The sequence below is a fragment of the Carcharodon carcharias genome, chromosome 16, assembly GCF_017639515.1.
Source record: "Carcharodon carcharias isolate sCarCar2 chromosome 16, sCarCar2.pri, whole genome shotgun sequence".
NCBI lineage: Eukaryota > Metazoa > Chordata > Chondrichthyes > Lamniformes > Lamnidae > Carcharodon > Carcharodon carcharias.
Window position 1 is genome coordinate 75348512 of NC_054482.1, and position 19370 is coordinate 75367881.

Below are 19370 nucleotides of genomic sequence, written 5' to 3' on the forward strand. Positions count from 1 at the left end.
ATCCTTTTTGTACTATGGTGACCATTGGTGACTTTTGGTCATCTTCCAAACCCGCAAACTCTACCACCTAGAAGGACAAGGGCAGCAGATGCAGGGGAACATCTCCAACTGCAAGTTCCCCTCCAAGCCACACATCATCCTGACTTGTAAATATATTACTGTTTCTTCATTGTTGCTGGGTCAAAATACAGGAACTCCCTCTCTGACAGCACTGTGAGTGTACCTACACCACATGGACTACACAGTTCAAGAAACAGCTCACCACCACCTTTTCAAGGGCAATTAAGGATGGGCAATAAAAATGCTGGCCTAGCCAGTGACAACCAATTCCCATGAAAAAATATCGTACACAGTATTGTAAATGCGATTACCCCAATAATTAATAAAGAGGAAGGATTTGGCTCAATATTGATCTTTTAATGTAACCCAATAACTGAATTGCTTTATTCATTGGCACCAAATAGTATTGTGATAGCTTCAATTATTCTATACACTTTGTTTTCTTTCCATTTAAGTAATAGTCCCTTCTTGGAATGTTTAATTCCCATGTGCAGAACTTTGTATTAGTTAACATTGGGCTTCATGTACCACTTGTCTGTCAAATTCCCAATCATATTCAAATCATCCTGGAGCTTATCTTTATCTTGTTCAGTTGTTTTTAGTCTACCAATGTTGTTACCTTTGTACTATCTATAAGTTTAGCCATTTGTGACTCCTTGTTCCAAATCATTTATGAATATGTTAAACATGAGGTCCCCAGTGGGACTCTGCTGCTAATCTTCTCTCATGCTGATAGATTTTTGTATGCCAGCACTACTCTGAGGTCCACCAATTGTATACCCATTATAAAATATTTTTACTTATTCCTATTTTCATTGGGCAGAATTTTACGTCTCGCGGGCAGGTGAGTGCCTGACCTGATCAGGCATAAAATCGCACACAATGATGCCAGGTGAGCGTCCCGACGTCATCGCATACTCGCATGATATTTCGGTTGGCAGGCGTGAGTGGGTGCCAGAACCGCACCCGTCATTAATTAAGAGGCCAGTTACAGCCATTAAAAAGCCAATTGACAGCAATTTTCCATTGCCTAAGCGATTTCATGCTCGTCGCACGGGCAAGAAAGGCAGGCGGCCAGCCAACAATTTCACAAACTTCATTCACGGGCGGGATAAAAAGGGTCAGCAGCTTTGCCAGTGTGAGTAGCGAGGAATTAGGTAGATAGTTTGCTGCTGGTGACTTATTGGTATATGGCAGTTTCACCTCTGTTCGGGGCTTCATTGTTAGCATTTTCAGGCTTCATTTCAGGACTCCTTGGTGTCTGCAAGGTCCCCGGAGAATTCAGACCGTGTGGACCCTTGCAGGTATCGGACAGCCTTCTGTTACCCTGGTAATGGGGACTGTGGTCACTGCTGGTGGCACCTCCTCTGAGGAGGAAAAGAGGGCAGAAGGGAGAGGAGGCTGGGTGTCCCAATGCAGCTTCCAGGGGAGCGGCCCTGGGGAGGAGAGGCGCAGGCACAAGGGGTACAGGGGCAGCTGCCAGTCCGAGGCAGAAGGGACCGCAGAAGACAGCATTATCCTGCTGCCAGGGTTTACAGGCGGCAATGTATGTCTGAGGTGCCATGCTGAAGGATGCTCCGCCTCTCCAGGGAGACAGTGGCTTCTATTTGTCAGATGATTGGCCCTGAGATCACCTCCGACTGTGTGAATGGAAACCCCATGCCAGTGCCTCTGAAGGTCACAGTGGCCCTCAACTTCTATGCCTTCAGCTCTTTCCAGGGGTCAGTGGAAGACCTGTGTGGAGTCTCCCAATCAGTTGTCCATAGTTTTGTCAAGCTGGTGACAGAAGCTTTGTTCAGGCAGGTTATTGACTTTCATTCATTTCTGTATAAACAAGGCCAGCGAGGCTGAATGAACCAGAGCCTTTTCAGCGATTGCTGGGTTCCCCGCATCCAGGGTGCAATCGATTGCACACATGTGGCCATCAAGTCACCAGTGGGTCAGCCGGGTATCTTCATCAACAGGAAGGGATTCCACTCCATGAACATGCAGATAGTGTGTGACCATAGGATACATATCCAGCAAGTCTGTGCAAGGTACCCTGGCAGCTCCCATGATGCGTACATCCTGAGACACTCCCAGGTGCTGAGGATCTTCAGTGCTCCAGCCCGACTGGATGAATGGCTGCTGGGTGACAAGGGCTATCCCTTGAAAAGGTGGCTTATGAAGCCTCTCCGCTACCCAAAAACAGGGGCAGAGCAGCAGTATAACAGGAGCCATGCCCCTGCAAGGGCGATGATAGTACTATGGGTCTTCTGAAGATGCGCTTCCGATACCTGGACCGTTCAGGGGGAGCACTACAATAACCTCCAGAGCGGGTGTCACTGACAGTAATCGCATGCTGCACTCTCCATAATCTGGCACTGGCAAGGGGGACACAATAGAGGAAGAGGCTCTTGAGGCAGCTCCACAGGCCACAGATGATGAATCCAGTAGTGAGTCAGAAGAGGAGGGCGGTGAGGAGAACGCTGAGGGCATGGAGGTAGACCTTGGTAACGTCCAGGGAAGTAAGGACACCAGGGAAGTCTTGATCCAAAGCTCCTTCAACTAGGCTGCCAAATAAGTGTTACCAACTTATGCCAGGGCTGCCGCCTCCATCCCGGATGACTGAAACATCCCTTTCCTTTGACCCCAAAGTCAGTGCCTGTGCAATAAAGTTTTGAACCACCCATGTCCAGCGTTACATACTGGCCTACCACCACATTAAATAAAAAAAGGTGAAGCATGCTCAGGCCATTACAACAAAAGAAAATTTATCTCATGTTGACAGTCAAAACAAATTAACAGAACCTTTTCTGGTCTTCAACCCCAGACCAGTTAAAATAAACAAAACATTGCACAACAGAAGATCACCCATGACCAGCCCCTCTTGTGGTCATAGTGCTTTAAACTTACATTTGCAAGTGCGCCGCTTTGCTGCTCCCCCTTCACTGGCACTGGCATTGGAGACAGCCTGCTGACTCTGCTGTCTTGTTGGCCTTGATGACCTTGGTGGTCGCCCTCTGGCCAGTGGAGCCTGTGCTGGCCCCGCCTGGGAGGTAATGGCCAGTTCCACAGCTGGCATCTCCCCAGTTGCCGCAGCATTATCCACAGTCACTGGCAGAGGGGTGGAGGAGCTGCTGCTGTCACCCACAGCCCGCAGAGACGATAGACAGCTTGTGGGTCAACATGAGGTTGCCCTGGACCTCCATGCTCACCATTGATGGGCAGGCACCTAGCTGGGATACTGGGTGCCTCATCCAACTCCCACCTCCACATGGACACTGGGCACCTGAAGTCAGTGCCTGTTTGAGGACTTACAAGTCCTAGCACAACCCCAGGAACCCCTGATTCTGTTCCTGGAGCTGCTTCTCCATGAGAGTCGCCACTCTCTCAATGAGGAGGCAGTGCCCTTGGCCATGAGGGTTAATGTGGCGCTCATGCTCTGCATGGACTCCTCCATAACAGAGACCATGGTATGTATATCCTCAAGGATCTCTGCCAGATCCTCCTGCACATCTCACTGGAAATCCAGCGTCTGCCACTTAATGGACAACTCCAGAGGCTCATCATCTGCCTTTGACTCAGCATCATCCTGGTCTCCAACAGTCGTTTGACTGCCGATGCCCTGGGCACTCTTTGCCTCCATCTGCACCTCAAGCAAGTGTGAAGAACCCTCACTGCAGTGCACCAACATTCTAGCCGCTGATCTAACACCCACTGAGGTGCTGGAATCTGTGCTAGTGCCTGGTTCAGACAGCGGGTGTGACGCAGGTGTATGTGGAACCTGGCGGCCCTCTGGCATCAGGGGTGACTCTTCGGGGTCCTGCGATTGTGCGCATGGTGGCAAACCTAAGGAGAGAACAATAACACGTCATTAGATAAAGTCATCACACTGTTGCTGTGTATTGCCAGGCACTCTGGTGGGATAATGGAGGTCTGCATCATGGTGCCATCATCTTTCAAAGATCAATGGGGAATTCAGTTGTGAGGCTCCCATCAATGAAGAGATTACACAAGAATGTTTGCACCATCCGAAACTCTCACCTCTGTGCACTGCACTCTTACCTTCATCTGACACTCCAGCCTCTCTGCGGCCGGTTGACCGAGGTGAGTGGCACCTCTCCAGCTCCAAGGTGTCCTGCTTGTATCTGGTTAGGGTTAGGAGGTTAGCGGGGCCTCCACCTGTCCATGACCTTTCACTATTGTTATGGGCCGTCTTTTCTTGAAAGGATAGAGAAGCGTCGATTAGTCCACTCTCTGCCTGCATTGCTATTGCAGCCTGAGGAACACCTTACATGGCACATCCGAGTTGTGGCCCTCGTGCAGCAAGGCATTTAGTCCAAGCAGCAAGGGCTCACCTCCTTGGCCAGCTCCGGCGTCATTAACAGTTGCCACTCAGACTCTAACACCCCTGAGTTCCACAGGGAGATGGCCAACCCTTAACACTTCAACACACTGATCAATGCCAACACAGTACTCACCCTTCCTGAGCGCTGCAGGTTGTTAAACCTCTGCGGCGTTGGACCCAGGTGCGCTGCACGACATCATGACTGCTGACCAGCGCTGCCACCTCCTCCCAAGCTCTTTTTGTTAGGCGCGGTGGCCTCCTCCTTTCATCCCTGGAGACAAGGGTGTCCCTCCTGGCAGCTACTTCCTCCAGGGGGACCGTGAGGCACTCATCAGAAAACCGGGGTCCGAGTGCCCGCCCAACCTGCCCTCTTGCCTGGTGTCTGCAGCCACATTGGAAACCATAATTTTTACTCTCCTGCTGACAACACTGAAGATGTCTTCCTGGCCGGTGGCCTTCCAGGGCCTGACTCTGCCGATTTTAAGTTAGCTGCTGGGTCGCCATTGGACTGGCGGTCGACAGGCCCCCGCCCCCGCTCGCCCCTTCCCGACCATTGGGGAGCTGCCATTCATGCTCAGCGGGCCTTAATTGGCCCGCCAGCGTAAAATCGCGGTCGGAGGCCAATTGTGGGCAGCAGGCTATTTCCCGGCCGCTCCCGGGTCCACCAACTGCACCCGCCCGCCTCACTCAAAATTCTGGCTATTATTTTCAGTAGCAGTCTTTCTAGATGAACTGGAATCTACTACATTAAACCATTTTTCACATTCCTTTGTTACATCCTTAAAGAAAACCAATAAATTAGATTTGCTAAATCTCCCCTTCATGGACAACATGTCGATGGACCTCCTGCATGCTTGTTTACTATCCTTTAGTTTATGCAGCCTATGGCGTGATATTGCTCTGTGCAGTAAACAGATCAATGGAGGAATAAAGACATGGCTAGGAGGATGAACAAGCAGGTAAAATTACAATGGCTGCCTCCCTTCCAACTCATCAATATGAGTTCCCAGCAAGCGTTAATTCCCTCATCTATGACCATTTTTCATTTTCTTTAAAAGATCTGGAATGTTATTATTTTAGCAGCTTAAAGAAAACAATTTCTTTAAGAGAGGAATGAGAGGGGAAAATCCACTAACAGGTGTGGAATGCAGAGGAAAGCTGGCAGTATCATTAGAATTCCAATGACTGACTTCCCAATTATTGTAGATCTGGTTCAGCAATTTGTCTGGAGCATAAAGGAGAGTTTCATTAGTCAGCAGCCAAGTTTTTATTGTCACATTTGAGAGTGACATATGTTGACATAGCCCATGTAACAGGTCTGTGATTGAAAACACTTAGGCACAATTTTAACTCCCACCATACAGAAGAAACAGAGCAATAACAGAGTTAAAGTCACAATGATGGATTTGCTGTGACTCATTTCCCACAAACTCCCATATTGCCTCCACACTAAAGAACCTGGTAGTCAAGAGGATGAGACCTGCAAAGGCAAGTTTTTTTCCTTATTCATTTACGGGATGTGGGTATCGCTGGCTAGGCCAGCAATTATTGCTCATCCCTAATTGCCCTTGAGAAGGTAGTGGCGAGGTGCCATCTTGAACCACTGCAGTCCCTGTGGCGTAGGTACAGCCACAGTGCTGTTGGGAGGGAGTTCCAGGATTTTGACCCAGCCACAGTGAAGGAACAGCAATATATTTCCAAGTCAGGATGGTGAGAGGCTTGGAGGGGAACTTCCAGCTGGTGGTGTTCCCATGTGTCTGCTGCCCTTGTCCTTTTAGATGGTAGTGCTCGTGTGTTTGGAAGGTGTTTCCTAAGAAGCCTTGGTCAGTTTCTGCAGCGCATCTTGTAGATGGTACACACTGCTGCCACTGTGAATCGGTGGTGGAGGGGGTGAAAGTTTGTGGAAGGGGTGCTAATCAAGCGGGCTGCTTTGTCCTGGATGGTGTCAAGCTTCTTGAGTGTTGTTGGAGCTGCATTCATCCAGGCAAGTGAAGAGTATTCCATCACAGTATTGACTTGTGCCTTGTAGATTGTGGAGAGGCTTTGGGGAGTCAGGAGATGAGCCACTCGCCACAGGATTCCTAGTCTCTGACCTGCTTTTTTAGCCACAGTTTTTATGTGGCTACTCCAGTTCCGTTTCTGGTCAATGGTAACCCCTAGGATGTTGATAGTGGAGGACTCAGCTATGATAATGCCATTGTACATCAAGCGGCGATGGTTAGATTCTCTCTTGTTGGAGATGGTCATTGCCTGGCACTTGTGTGTTACTTGCCACTTGTCAGCCCAAGCCTAGCTTTTGTCCAGGTCTTGCTGCATTTTGACATGGACTGCTTCAGTATCTGATCAATTGTGAATAGTGCTGAACATTGTGCAATCATCAGTGAACATCCTCACTTCTGGCCTTATGATGGAAGGAAGGCTATGATGAAACAGCTGAAGATGGTTCAGCCTAGGACACTACCCTAAGGAGCTCCTGCAGTGAGGTCCTAGATCTGAGGTGATTCACCTCCAACAACCACAGCCATCTTCCTTTGTGCTATGCATGACTCCAATCAGTGGAGAGTTTTCCCCCTGATTCCCATTGACTCCAGTTTCGCTAGGGCTGCTTGATGCTACACTCAGTCCAATGCTGCCTTGATATCAAGAGCAGTCACTCTCACCTTATTTCTTTTGTCCATGTTTGATGGTCAGGATCTGAGTAGCCATGGCAGAACCCAAACTGGGTATCAGTGATCAAGTTATTGCTAAGTGAGTGCTGCTTGATAGCACTGTTGATGGCCCCTTCTATTACTTTACTGATGATCGAGAGTAGGCTGATGGGGTGGTAATTGGCCAGGTTGGATTTGTCCTGCTTTTTCTGTACAGGACATACCCGGGCAATTTCCCATATTGCCAGATAGATGCCAGTGTTGTAGCTATGCTGGAACAGCTTGGCTAGGGGCACAATAAGCTTTGAAGCACAGGTCTTCAGCACTATTGCCGCAATATTGTCAGGGCCCATAGCCTTTGCAATATCCAGTGCCATCAGCCGTTTCTTACTATCATGTTGAGTGAATTGAATTGGCTGAAGACTGGTCACTGTGATGTCGGGGATCTTTGGAGGAGGCAGAGATGGATCATCCACTCAACACTTCTGGTTGAAGATTGTTGTGAATGCTTCAGCCTTATCCCTATCACCAAGATCGTTCCATCTCTGTAACACTGCCTGTCTCCACATCTTTCACAGCTAATCTGCTGCTGAAACCCTCATCTATGATCTATGTCTTTGTTACCTCCAGACTTGACTATTCCAATCCTCCCACCTTCTACCCTCCCTAAACTAAAACTCATCCAAAACTATGCTGCCCATTTCCTAACTCAGACCAAGTTTTATTCATCCATCACCCGAGTTCACTGACCCAAATACATCAATTTTAAAATTCTCATCCATGTTTTCAAATTCCTGCATGACCTTAATGCTCGTTATCTATGTAACCTCCTTCTGCTTCTAACCGTTTGAGATCCCTGCACACCTCCAGTCCTGGCCCCTTGCATATCATCAATCCTATGATAGTGCCTTCAGCTGCCTAGGCCCAAAGTTCTGGCATTCCCTCCCTAAACATCTCTACCTCTCTCTCCTTTAAGATGCTCCTTAAAACCTACTTGACAAGGTTAACTTTGACCAAGCTTTAGGTCACATGCCTTACTATCTCCTCATGTGGCTCAGTTTCAAATTTTGCTTCATTACAGGCACTATATAAATGCCAATTATTATTGTTATTGAAGACAACCATTTAAGTGTTTTCATCAAAATCACAGTACAATAAATCAGAAGACTATTACAATAGTCATAATAAGAGATGTTTCTGCATTTAATTATAGACTCCTCCGGCAAGGAACCAAACTGGAATTTCTGGAAGTATCTTGTGGATGCAAATGGCAAGGTGGTGGACGTTTGGGAAACTTCTGTTTCAGTCGCAGAAATAAAGCCGAAAATCATATCACTAGTGAGGCAACTCATTGTGAAACGAAAAGACGAATTGTAATTTAACCCCCTGCTGTGTAATGACTAATCTTACGTTATTCAATTTTACACCACTATTTAACAATTATTTTTTGTGTTAACAATTCCGTCTTCTGAAGTTCACCAATTCGTTCCCCGTGATACCAGGTTTACGTGATGCCAAAAAAAAATTGGTTAAAGAGATAGAACAAACTGTATATCACTTTTTAATTTTTTATGGAGGTAGAGCTCAAGTTTGCTTTATACTCTAAATGTAAATAAGTAAATACAACAATATAAGAAACATAACTGGTAAGACAAACACAGATTTCAGTCATTGATTACACAGAATAGCAATTTTCTTGATTTGTTTAAAATAACGTATTTGATATTAACCTTCATATTTTCAAATGAAGTTTAAACTAGTGATTTGTTTACATTACACAAACTAAGAAAATTAGGTCAATTAATGAAAGGAAGAAAGGAATGTTTTATTACGGATTAAACTTCAGTAAAATCAGCTTCTACAAAACTTCCTAATGCAATATCACACACAGAATAGTGCATTTTGTATTCTGAAGGGGGAGCGGGAATTGGGATGAGGGAAACAAACAGTAAATGCAGCTTTAACACTGAGCCTTAGCAGCTGCCTGTCTGAAACAGTTGAAAAGCGGCAGCTGGTTGGTGTTGGGAGTGGAAGTCTCATTGGCAAAAAATATAAATGGTTGACTCGGGGCTGTTTTGAGTAGGAAAGGGACATACTGGAGGAAGGGAGAACTTAAATTTCCTTGTTGGGTCTGGATGAACATTCCTGCTCCTTCTGGCCCCTCAAGCATTTTTTAAAAACTTACTTTAAATGGCCTCTTCTCATTGTTTTCACCGAGTGAGAAAGCTGCATTGACTTCTCCATTAAGGTCAGAATTAAAATTCCATTTGGGGCCTGATGATGTAATTGGACCCTATTCTGTATATTTAAAAGAAGACTCCATTAATTTCAGGCAGGTATTTTGCCGTCTGCTTAGAAACCCAGGATAAAATCGGGGTCACAGCGAACTAGTTGGGAAATTGGTGAATAAGGTACTTGGGACATTTTAACTGCCCTCTCGTTTCCATTAAGCATGAAGGGTTAAAATGCCCCATTCCTGCCTACCACCAAAATCTTCTTATTAGTACATGGTAAATATGAGGAGCATGAATGATACATCCTTCAGGCAGAAAAGTATGCAGAGAAATACCCAGTTCAAGTACTGTACTTGATGATGGAAAGATAGAGTGGCATCATGGTTGGCCTTCTTCCAAGACACAGAAAGGTGAATATTATTTGCTTACAACCCTTGTTCGTGCCCCTCTAATGATTGTATAGATTCAACTGAAGTATATGATCTTGGCAGGCTTTTACCTTCAGAGAGAACAACAATTTCCTATTTTTAATTTACGGGTGTACATTTTCTATCTAGTTCTACCTTTTTTAGCCCCAACAGCCGTTGAGCCACAGGAAAGTGACTTACTGCTCTCCCCAATGACAGTCTGTACCAGTAACCAGGAGATGTGGAAGAAAAACCTAGGATTGCACACACCTGCAATTTTCACTTCATCACACTGAGTGTTGCCTGATTTCCACCATAAGCCTCCGGCAATGATGGAGCTGAGATTGAGAAGTTGGCAGCACAAGGAAATGAATTGTACATGATTGCTTCAAACTGTAAGGATCAACATTCCTTATTGGTGAATGCTTTTTGCTGAAGCAGCATTCCAAAATTTCTGTTCTAGACAGTGCAAGACATATACATTTTGTAGTGGATATTTTTGTTTTACTTTTGCATTCTGTTTGGTGCTATCTTTTGTTGTAGAGATGCTTCCCACAGTACTCAGTGTTCCAATATTCGGCCATTTCTGTACAAAAATGTGTACCTGAGGAAGCTCTTGAATAAATACATTGAATAATTTCTGAGTTATTTCAGATGCTTGTGCTTTATTGGACTTTCTGTACAATAAATCCTAGTGACAGACTCCCCCCTCTTCATTTGTTATTCGAGCATTGATGTGACTCAAATTGGAATCTCCTATTCAAGCCAATATGGACATAATGCAATATTATCGTTACATTTAATTGTATTAGTCAATTGACCTGCTCCAAAAGCATAACATGCACTAATAAATGCTTGCTTACTTAAAAAGTATTAAAACAAGACTCATATCTGTTGTGATATGGCCATTTTTAAATATTGAAAGCGAGGCTCTGCTTATATTCATTGGTGAGACCAAACTTAGAGCACTACGTGCAGTTTTGGTCTCCTTATTGGAGGTAATTCAGAAAAGGGTCACCCGGTTGATTCCCAGGATGAAGGGATTGTCTTATGAGGAAAGCTAGGGTGTATCCTCATTGGAGTTCAGAAGAATGAGAGGTGATCTTACGTAGATGCTGAGAGAATATTTTCCTTTGTGGAGGAATCTAGAACTAGGGGACACAGTTTAAAAATAAGGGGTCTGTTTGGGTTTTGAAATAAAATCAGTCTTATGTCACATCTGGCATTCTGTGGTCATGTGATTATGCCACGGTGCTCTCTATCTTTCAAGGCAGACATCGTAAGTTCAGTTCAATAAAGCCTCTCACTGAGAAGACACAAAAGAAGCACTGCAGTCCTTAAACTTGAAACATGGTGTCAAAAGTGGAGAAAAAAATAGAGGGCGGAATTTTCCGTGCCCGCTGGTGTCAGGCATGTTTGGCGGTGTGAGTGGACAATATGGTGAGAAGACCAAAAATCGGTTTCACAACGTTGTGAAACCAGTTTGCGATCATCCACTCAGCCCGTCAATGGTGGGCCAAGTTTCCTGCCATCAGACATTGAGAACCCCATTGTAATACATCTGGATATCATTATAAGACCAGCCTGCTGGAATTATCCCCCCATGATGGATCATCCCAGCACATCCATGTGGTTGCACACTGACATGTTTCACAACAGCAGATATAAGACATGCACTTGGGAGGCTGCACTTTGAGGGGAACTCAGGTGAGTGCACAGTTGCATTACACAGCGCTCGCGAGGGTCGCCTGTTGGATGTCAAGGCTGAGGTGAGTTGCAAGGGGTGGGCAAGGGCTGCCCTGCAGTTGAGACGAGTTGGGGGGTTTGGGGGGGCAAGGGCTGCCCTGTGGTTGATGGTACTGCACAAGCACATGCAAGGGAAGTGGCTACACATCAGGGAAATCTTGTATAAAGTGACCATTCCTCCATAGCTGAGACAGTTCAGACGTAGCCACATTAATGTGCTTGGAGTCAGGCCTGTAGCTTATCTAACCACTCAAACAATGCAGAGGCCTGAACATGCCACCATGTGCTCCAGAGCTTTTCACCCTTAGGGCACAGACTGCAAACTGATGAGCATTTGCAAACTTATGAGCAGAACAGTTGGACAACTGCGCACGTTGTACAACCTCCTTGTGAAAGCTGGCCATGTCATCATTCTGATTTGGACTAGTCTCCCCCATGGTTCAAGCTAACAGTGCAGCCTTGCTACACGGATTAAGAGAATGCATGCACCTGAGCTGAGAGCACAGCATGCAGTCCAGTGGGCAAAGCTGCTGCCAATCGGTCAAGTGGAGTGGGACAGAAGGGGGTGGGGTTTTGTGCAGCCATGAAGCACACTAATCTCTGGCCATCCAAGTGGATGGCCATCTCCGGGATGGGTTAAGCCTACAGACTTAACCAATAGAGGTTCTTAGAACACCCAAGCTAACCCATGCATCTCTCTCTTGCATTCTGCAGGAGGAGTACATCAGGAACATGGAGCCTGGTGAACTAGCTGTATGCCTTGAGGCATACAGAAAGCGGAGTTGACAGAGAAGAGAGCGGCAGAGGTGCCTGGATACGAAGAGGGAGGAGCAACATCCTCAAGAAGAAGGGAAGACTGGGGCTCCCACACACACAGCTGAAGAGCCACAGCGAGCCGTCGCTGGTTGGCACCTAGCTAGACCAGAGTCTATAGATGCTGCCTTTCATTCTGGCAGATGACCGACAAGCAGTGTCGCCGAAGACTGCGCATGTCTAGGGAACAGGTCAGTCACATCTGCCAGCTGCTGCAGGATTTGGTGCCATGGCCAGTGGCCATGAAAGTGACCATAATACTTAATTTTTCTGCCAGTGGCTCCTTTCAGGGCTCCACATGTGACCTTTTTGGGATCTTGCAAGCCTTTGCCCCATGAGGTCATGGACGCCATCTTCGCAAAGGCATGCAACTTTGTGTATTTCACATGGGACCAGGAAAATCAGAATGCAAAAGCGATTGGATTTTCCCAGATCTCAGGTTTCCCACAAGTGCAGGATGTCATCGACTTCACTCAAGTGGCGCTCAGATTTCCATCGCAACACGCGGTCAACGATGTCAACCGCAAGGGATTCCAATCACTGAATGTGCAGCTGGTGTGCGACCACCACAAACACATCCTGCAGGTTTGCGATGGGTTTCCAGGGAGTGTGCATGACTCCTATATCCTCAGTCGGTCACAGATCCCTGAAGTCTTCCAGGATCCCCAGAAGCTGCAGGGATGGCTCCTCAGGGACAAGGGCTAATGCAGAGGACATGCCTGATCACACCGGCGTGGCGGCCTCAAACTGCCACTACTGCCACTGCCTCCCATGCTGGATTAGTGATGTTGCTGCCCATCCTGCGGCCAGAGTGGGGGTAGAAAACATCACTGTCGGTCTCCATGGCATCCAAAAGGCGCTTGAGGAACATGTTTTTAAACCTGGGGGCTGCAGTCTCTGCCTTTTGAGGCCTCTGTGCAGCCGTCCTGGGCTGGAAACACTAAGAGATGTGTGTGTGGCTGCACTTTAAATATGGTGCCCAGCGTGATGGAGCCATGAGGTGATGGCGTGGCAGGCGAATGAGAGCCCGCCCACCATTGAAACAGCATGTTTCCCAGGAATGCATAACTAATGCGGTGGGATTGAGATGATTTGGCGTGCTAAACTGCAATTGTGGCCAATGGGTAAAATGTAATTTTGCCTGCCCATTTAGTGCAAATCTGGGGCAATTCTTCCCAGAGATTTAAAATCCTGTAAATGCTGTAGAGAAGACCTGAGAACCCAGGCACACAGAAATGCTCAAATCTGCAAAAAGCTGCTGAAAAGGACAAAAAGAAAACAAGCACATTCCAACGGCTGCAAGGAAAATACTGAGTGAGTAACATGGCAGCAGTAAATTTTCCACTCCTTCCTCCAGTAGAAATGAAAGGAGATACATGGGGAAAATTGGCAGTTTTTCCACTTGGCAATGGCAAAACGACGAGATTGCAACAGACTTAATTAACAAGCCGGAACCAATAAGAGTAGCCATACTCCTAACACTGCTACAAAACGTATACCACTCTAAATCTAACCAACGAGCAAAGAAAAGAGACAGCAGAGATTTTGAACGCCGATTTGAACATCGAGTGAATGCTATATATGAACACTATGTATTCAACACTAGAGCTCAAGGAGAGACAGAAACCATAGATCAGTATGTGACTGCAGCAACATAGCTTGCAGAATCATGTGAATTCGGAGAGCTAAAAGATGATCTGATTTAAGATAGGTTAGGCTTGGGCATACCAAACCCCTCCGTAAGAGCAAGTCTATTGAAAGATGAGAAACTGTTGCTAAAGAAAGCGATAGATGTGTGTCGAAATGTGGAAGAGGTGAAATTCAGCTAGACCATATGTATGGCAGAGTAGACCAGGAGATACATTATGCTGTGAGACATTCCAGGCTGAAAGAGCAGAGCAATCACAGACAAAAGGCAGTATGCAAATACTGTGGAGGACATCATATAAAGGGGAAGAAGGTTTGCCCAGCATGGGGAAGACAGTGTTCTAACTGCAAGAAGCAGAATCGTTTTGCGCCCTAGTGTTTGACTAAAAAAAAGCAAAACACACCTATACAAATGGCCACTGGAGAGATGTCACCAGAAGAGTCTGATGAAAAATGGTATACGATACAACAGGTTGGTTCCATCAAGTCCTAGGAGACAAATTGTTTGTGACTGTTACAATGATCATGGCAGAGGGAGAGTATCAAATGAACAAGAAATGTCAGGTAGATACTGGGCAAATCATGCAACATAATGACCTTCACAGACCTATGCGAAGTGGTTCAACATGGCAATCTGAAAATGAAGCCCTTGAAAGTGAGGTTGAGACTATATGATAACACGATACTCATACTGAGAGGACAAGTTGGTCTGACAGCCCAATGCAATGGTGAGAAGGAAGACCTAGAGGACCAGATCATAGATGGGACGTAATGGCCACTCATCTCAGCTGAAACAAGTCTAAAGCTTGGCTGGTAACCCCAAATGTGCCAACAGAGAAAGGGCAGAAAAAGACCACAGAAAAAAGGTGACAGCAAACACCAGAGAGAGGGAAATAAAAGACTCCAAAGCAAGGCTGGCAATGTTTAAGCAAACCACAAGATGGTTGCTGACTACATCAGTGCAATGAAATGCACGAGGCAAAGATAAATGAAGCAGTTCGACAGGAAAATGTACACATCAGAGCTGAACTGGAAGATTTAAAGGGCAAGATTCCAGCTGGGTATTTACCTTTGAAAGCACACAATAAACTGAAGTCTTCAATGAACCAAGTTGTGTGAGATCTGAACAAAGAAATCTCAGCAACAACACAAAGGTACCAGAAGGAAATATTGACCTTCAATTGCATAGTTGGCAACTCAAAGCGGGAGTTGAAAAAAGTCAAACAGATGTACAGGCAGGCAAAATGGCAGACAGAGAAGGCACACAGAGAAGTTGCAGCCTTAAAAGACTTCTTGAAGAATCAATATGTAGCCATGGAAAAACATGAGGAGCCAGTCAGGATACAAATCCTCAATGCTCTCAAATGAAGTCAGCCCACATGTAAACTTGGGACATGTGTAGATAAATTGTCACCTTGATCGTATATGGTGGAAGTGAATGACCAAGTATACCAGCGCCACCACAGGCATATGAGATCAACTAGTGAAGCTATTCTTTCACTGCAATCGGCAGGTCGGGGAGAAGGGATCTCACCAGCTGTACTGAATACAGAATACCATCAATCCCAGAGGTCCAAGTGTCCCCAACAACCACAATGGAACAACAACAGTCACCAAGGCAACAAAAGCTATGGGAACGACACTCTTCGGACAAGGAACATCACCCAGATGAACAGCCAATGTCAATGTGCATGTGTACCATCAAGAAACCTGCATGATTTAAAGATTATGGGCAGAATTTTATCCTGGCAGGATTTTATGGTCCTGCTGAAGTCAGTGGACTTCTGAATGGCTCACCGCATTTTATGGCCCTGCCCCCACTGCAGCAGGGCCATAAAATTCCACCCTATGTGTAGAATGCATGTTCAGTGACTGACAAGTAAAAAAAAGCAGTTGTTAATGCATGAAAATAGTGGGTGTATATTGGGTAACTTGGGTAACTCACAGTCATACAGGATGCAAATGTGTCTTCTGTTTGCTAGGAAAAGGGGGATGTTTGTACCTTTTGTTCGACATGAAAAGAGGGATGCTTGGGTTTTGAAATTAAATCAATCTGATGTCACATTTGGCTTTCTGTTGTCATGTGACTATGTCATGAGGCTGCCTCTCTTGAGACAGACATTTTAAGTTCAGTTCCATAAAGCCTCTCACTGATGAAGCACTGCAGTCCTTAAGCTTGAAACAGAATCTCCCATTGAAAATGGAGAGGAGGAGCAATTTCTTCTCTCAGAGTGTCATAATCTTTGGAATTCTCTACCCCAGAGAGTAGTGGATCAATGAATTTATTTAAGGCTGAGTTAGACAGATTTTGATCTATTAGGGAGTAAAGGGTTATGGTAGGCAAGTGGGCTAGTGGAGTTGAGACCACAATCAGATTAACATCATCTTGTTGAGTGGTGGAGCAGGCTTGAGGACCGAATGGCCTATTCCTGCTCCTATTTATTTTGCTCTTATACATTCTGTGAAAAATCCCAGTAGAATTGCGAGATACCCAGTAGGAATACATATAGTGCTAAAATTTCAATAAATCTAAAATAGAAAAATAAATGCCGATATGCAGCATTTCCATTTTCAGTAAACCTATGTAGTGTCATTGACCACTGAGAAAAGATACAACACTTTGTTGATAGGTTAAGGATGACCAAATAAATTCAAATCTTGATGTAATTTGGAAAAATGAATATGTGGCTTTCTGATCAGGCAACATTGTTTTTATTTTGACTCTGTTATCTTTCCATTTTCCTCATTTATCAACTACTGTGTAGCTGATTCCGAATTCATTACAATTTTGTTTTGTTCAATTTATTTTCTGATTCCCATCAAGATTAAAGGATGGCATTACTGGTAAACCAAAGACATATATTTTTCTAACAACCGATTTGCATTAATATACCACCTTTAATGTAGGTTTACTTTATTTTGCAGCAAAACCTGATGCTGGGAGAAGTGCATCACAAGATCATCATGTATGAGGAATACCATTAGGTCCTCTTAATTTGTCCATCCAGAGAAATCCTAATGCCTCCCCATTGTAGCGGTGATATTAGAAGACATTAGTTGCTCATTTCAGCTTTTTACCTCCTCCACTACTCTAAACAGAAGGTTATTCCATTCAGTCATTAACCTTTGCCTGAAGAAGAATTTGCTGGTACATTGCTAATATGACCTTTTACAAGTTTGAGTCTAATGCCCCAATTCTACTCCCATGTTTAAAGTTATTTTTTCTGTACCCTTAATGATCTTGCATACCTCTTTAAGATCACTTCTCTAGCTTCCCTTAGATTGAAAAAGCTAAGGGCAGAATTTTCTGGATGGTGGGGGGCAGAGCAGGATTGGCCGCTAGCAATCGGGTCCGTGCTGCCATTTTACATGGGCGGCACAACTAAGGTTCACCCAGCGTACTTCACGACTCCCGTGCATAGTGGGAGTGGGCGGGCGGCAGTGGGCGTGCTCAGCCCGCCAGATCCAATGGGGACTCGGCGGCCTGTATAAAGGAAGGCCTGGCAGCCTTGGAAAGGCGCTCACAATGGCTGGACGAAGGGCTCTGCAGAGGGGCAATGGAAGTGATGCAAGTCTGGAGGGTAGGCCATCGGGGCAGGCCAGGCCAGAGGGTAGTACATCGGGACAAGCCAGGCCAGAGGGTAAGGCGGGGTCTAATGTGCCCTTCGTTTTTCTGATGACTACCTTGCTGTCCGCCTCAAGGAGGTGGCAGCACGGCGGGAGGTGCTGGTTCCCCAGGACGGGAGGCGGAGGCCCCCCCACATGACGAAACCTGCCTGGGGGGAGGTGGCGGAGATGGTGAGCTCCCGTATCGTGGTGCGGCGCACCTGGATCCAGTGTTACAAGCACTTCAATGACTTGTTGCTCTCTGGAAGGGTGAGCACAATGTTGGCATTGATCACTTAACCTAGCAGGTCGGCTTTCCCCCCTGGTGCCTCCCCACCCTCAAGTCTGAGTGTAGTGACTGCATTGAATCATTGATGGCATGTGTCCTTTGCTGGGTGGGCCAGCAGATATTGCCTATGCCGAGGTCAGCCTGAGAGGGTGGTGGAGAGATGGGTTCTGCGCCCGCAACATGTGGTACACCGAGACCCTCATGACTGTTTTGGGGGCAACCTGGAGGAGCTGCACCTAGGCACTGTGCCTGAACTGCAGGCCATGTCCAAGTCAAGGTGATGACGTGCTAGGAGGTGGCCTCTGTGCTCCATGTGCTTGCACCTCGTTGCTATGGAAGGATATACCGTGTTGCGCCTAATGTGATGTAGGCAGCATGTGGCCAAGGGGTGGGATGGGGGCGTGGGAAACAAGCCCAGTTTGAGTGTTCGGCAACAGCGGGGTGAGCAGACACTGGAGCCCTGATATGTCCCCCTTTGGTTGGGGTGGGACGGGTGCAAAGAGAGTCCATGTACAATTTGCATAAATCAATGCTCTCCTCTCATTTTCAGAAGAAGAATGTTCATAATGCTGCAGAGCGTGCAAGGACTGGAGGCGGCCAGGCACAGTTAGCCATTCTCAGCTGGTTTGAGCAGGAGGCCCTGGATTTGGAGAGGTGCCATGCGCCATGGTCCACTGGTGTCGGTGAGGTTGGGGTGCCACGGCCAGGTATGTATACCCAGCATTGAGATCAGCATTGTTCTCCCAACAGCCATGGCAGTGCTGAATGTTAAGTGATTTAACTTTGCAACGTGGCTTGACTGTTGCTTATGGAAGGACGAGCACATAATGATCCAGGGGACAGGGATGCACTTTGTCATTATCTCCATGTCAACTGATCCAGTGCTCTTGTTCCTCCTTTCAGCATCAGAGGAGCAGGGCCGGGAGGAGGAGCAGCAGAGGCCCCCTTTCACACCTGAGGGCCCTGATGTCTCACCAGCGTCACACCAGCTCTGCAAGGCAGGCACCAGCACAGATACTAGCACCTCGATGGGAGTTAGAACATCAGCTAGTGTCCCAGGGTGAGGGCACTTCACAGTTGCTGGAGGTGCTGGCAGAGACAGAGAATGCCCATGGTGCCAGCAGTTGCAGGACTTCAGGGAACAGGCACATGCTCAGTCGGTGCCTGATGATGCCCCCCTGGAGTCATGCGCGACACAGCAGGAGCAGGAAATGTGGCCTGGTGTGTGGGAGCATCTGGGGGAGATACATGAGGCTATGTTTGGCTTGGTCTCCATGGTGGAAGAGTCTATGTTGACGATCACCAAAGCAATGAGCCACATATGGAGCCACATGACCGAGTGCCATGCGTCCTCCTTGAGATAGTGGCAACTCTCGTGGAGAGGCTTCTCCAGGAGACCCATGTGGGCTTCCCGGGGATGCGCTCTGACCAGCAAGCCCTCACGTCGGCATTGACCTCAGCTGGTCAGTGCCAGTGTGGGAGATGGCCTGGGCACCAAGTTTCCGAGCTCGGTGCCCATCCATCCATGGTGAGCAGGGAGGTCCGAAGTGACCTCAAGTCGGCACAGCAGCTGCCTGTTGTCTCTGCGGG

The 19370-nt window shown here is 46.7% G+C and overlaps 1 protein-coding gene across 1 annotated transcript in view; it reads left to right on the forward strand.

Moving 5' to 3' along the window:
* gpx7 (glutathione peroxidase 7) overlaps positions 1-10382 on the forward strand; it is a 33937-nt gene extending 23555 nt beyond the window's left edge. Inside the window, exon 3 of the mRNA XM_041208470.1 lies at positions 8252-10382. Coding sequence (XP_041064404.1) covers positions 8252-8415 — 164 coding nt within the window. The 3' untranslated portion in view covers positions 8416-10382. The remainder of the gene's footprint in view (positions 1-8251) is intronic.
* Positions 10383-19370: the final 8988 nt, after the last annotated feature.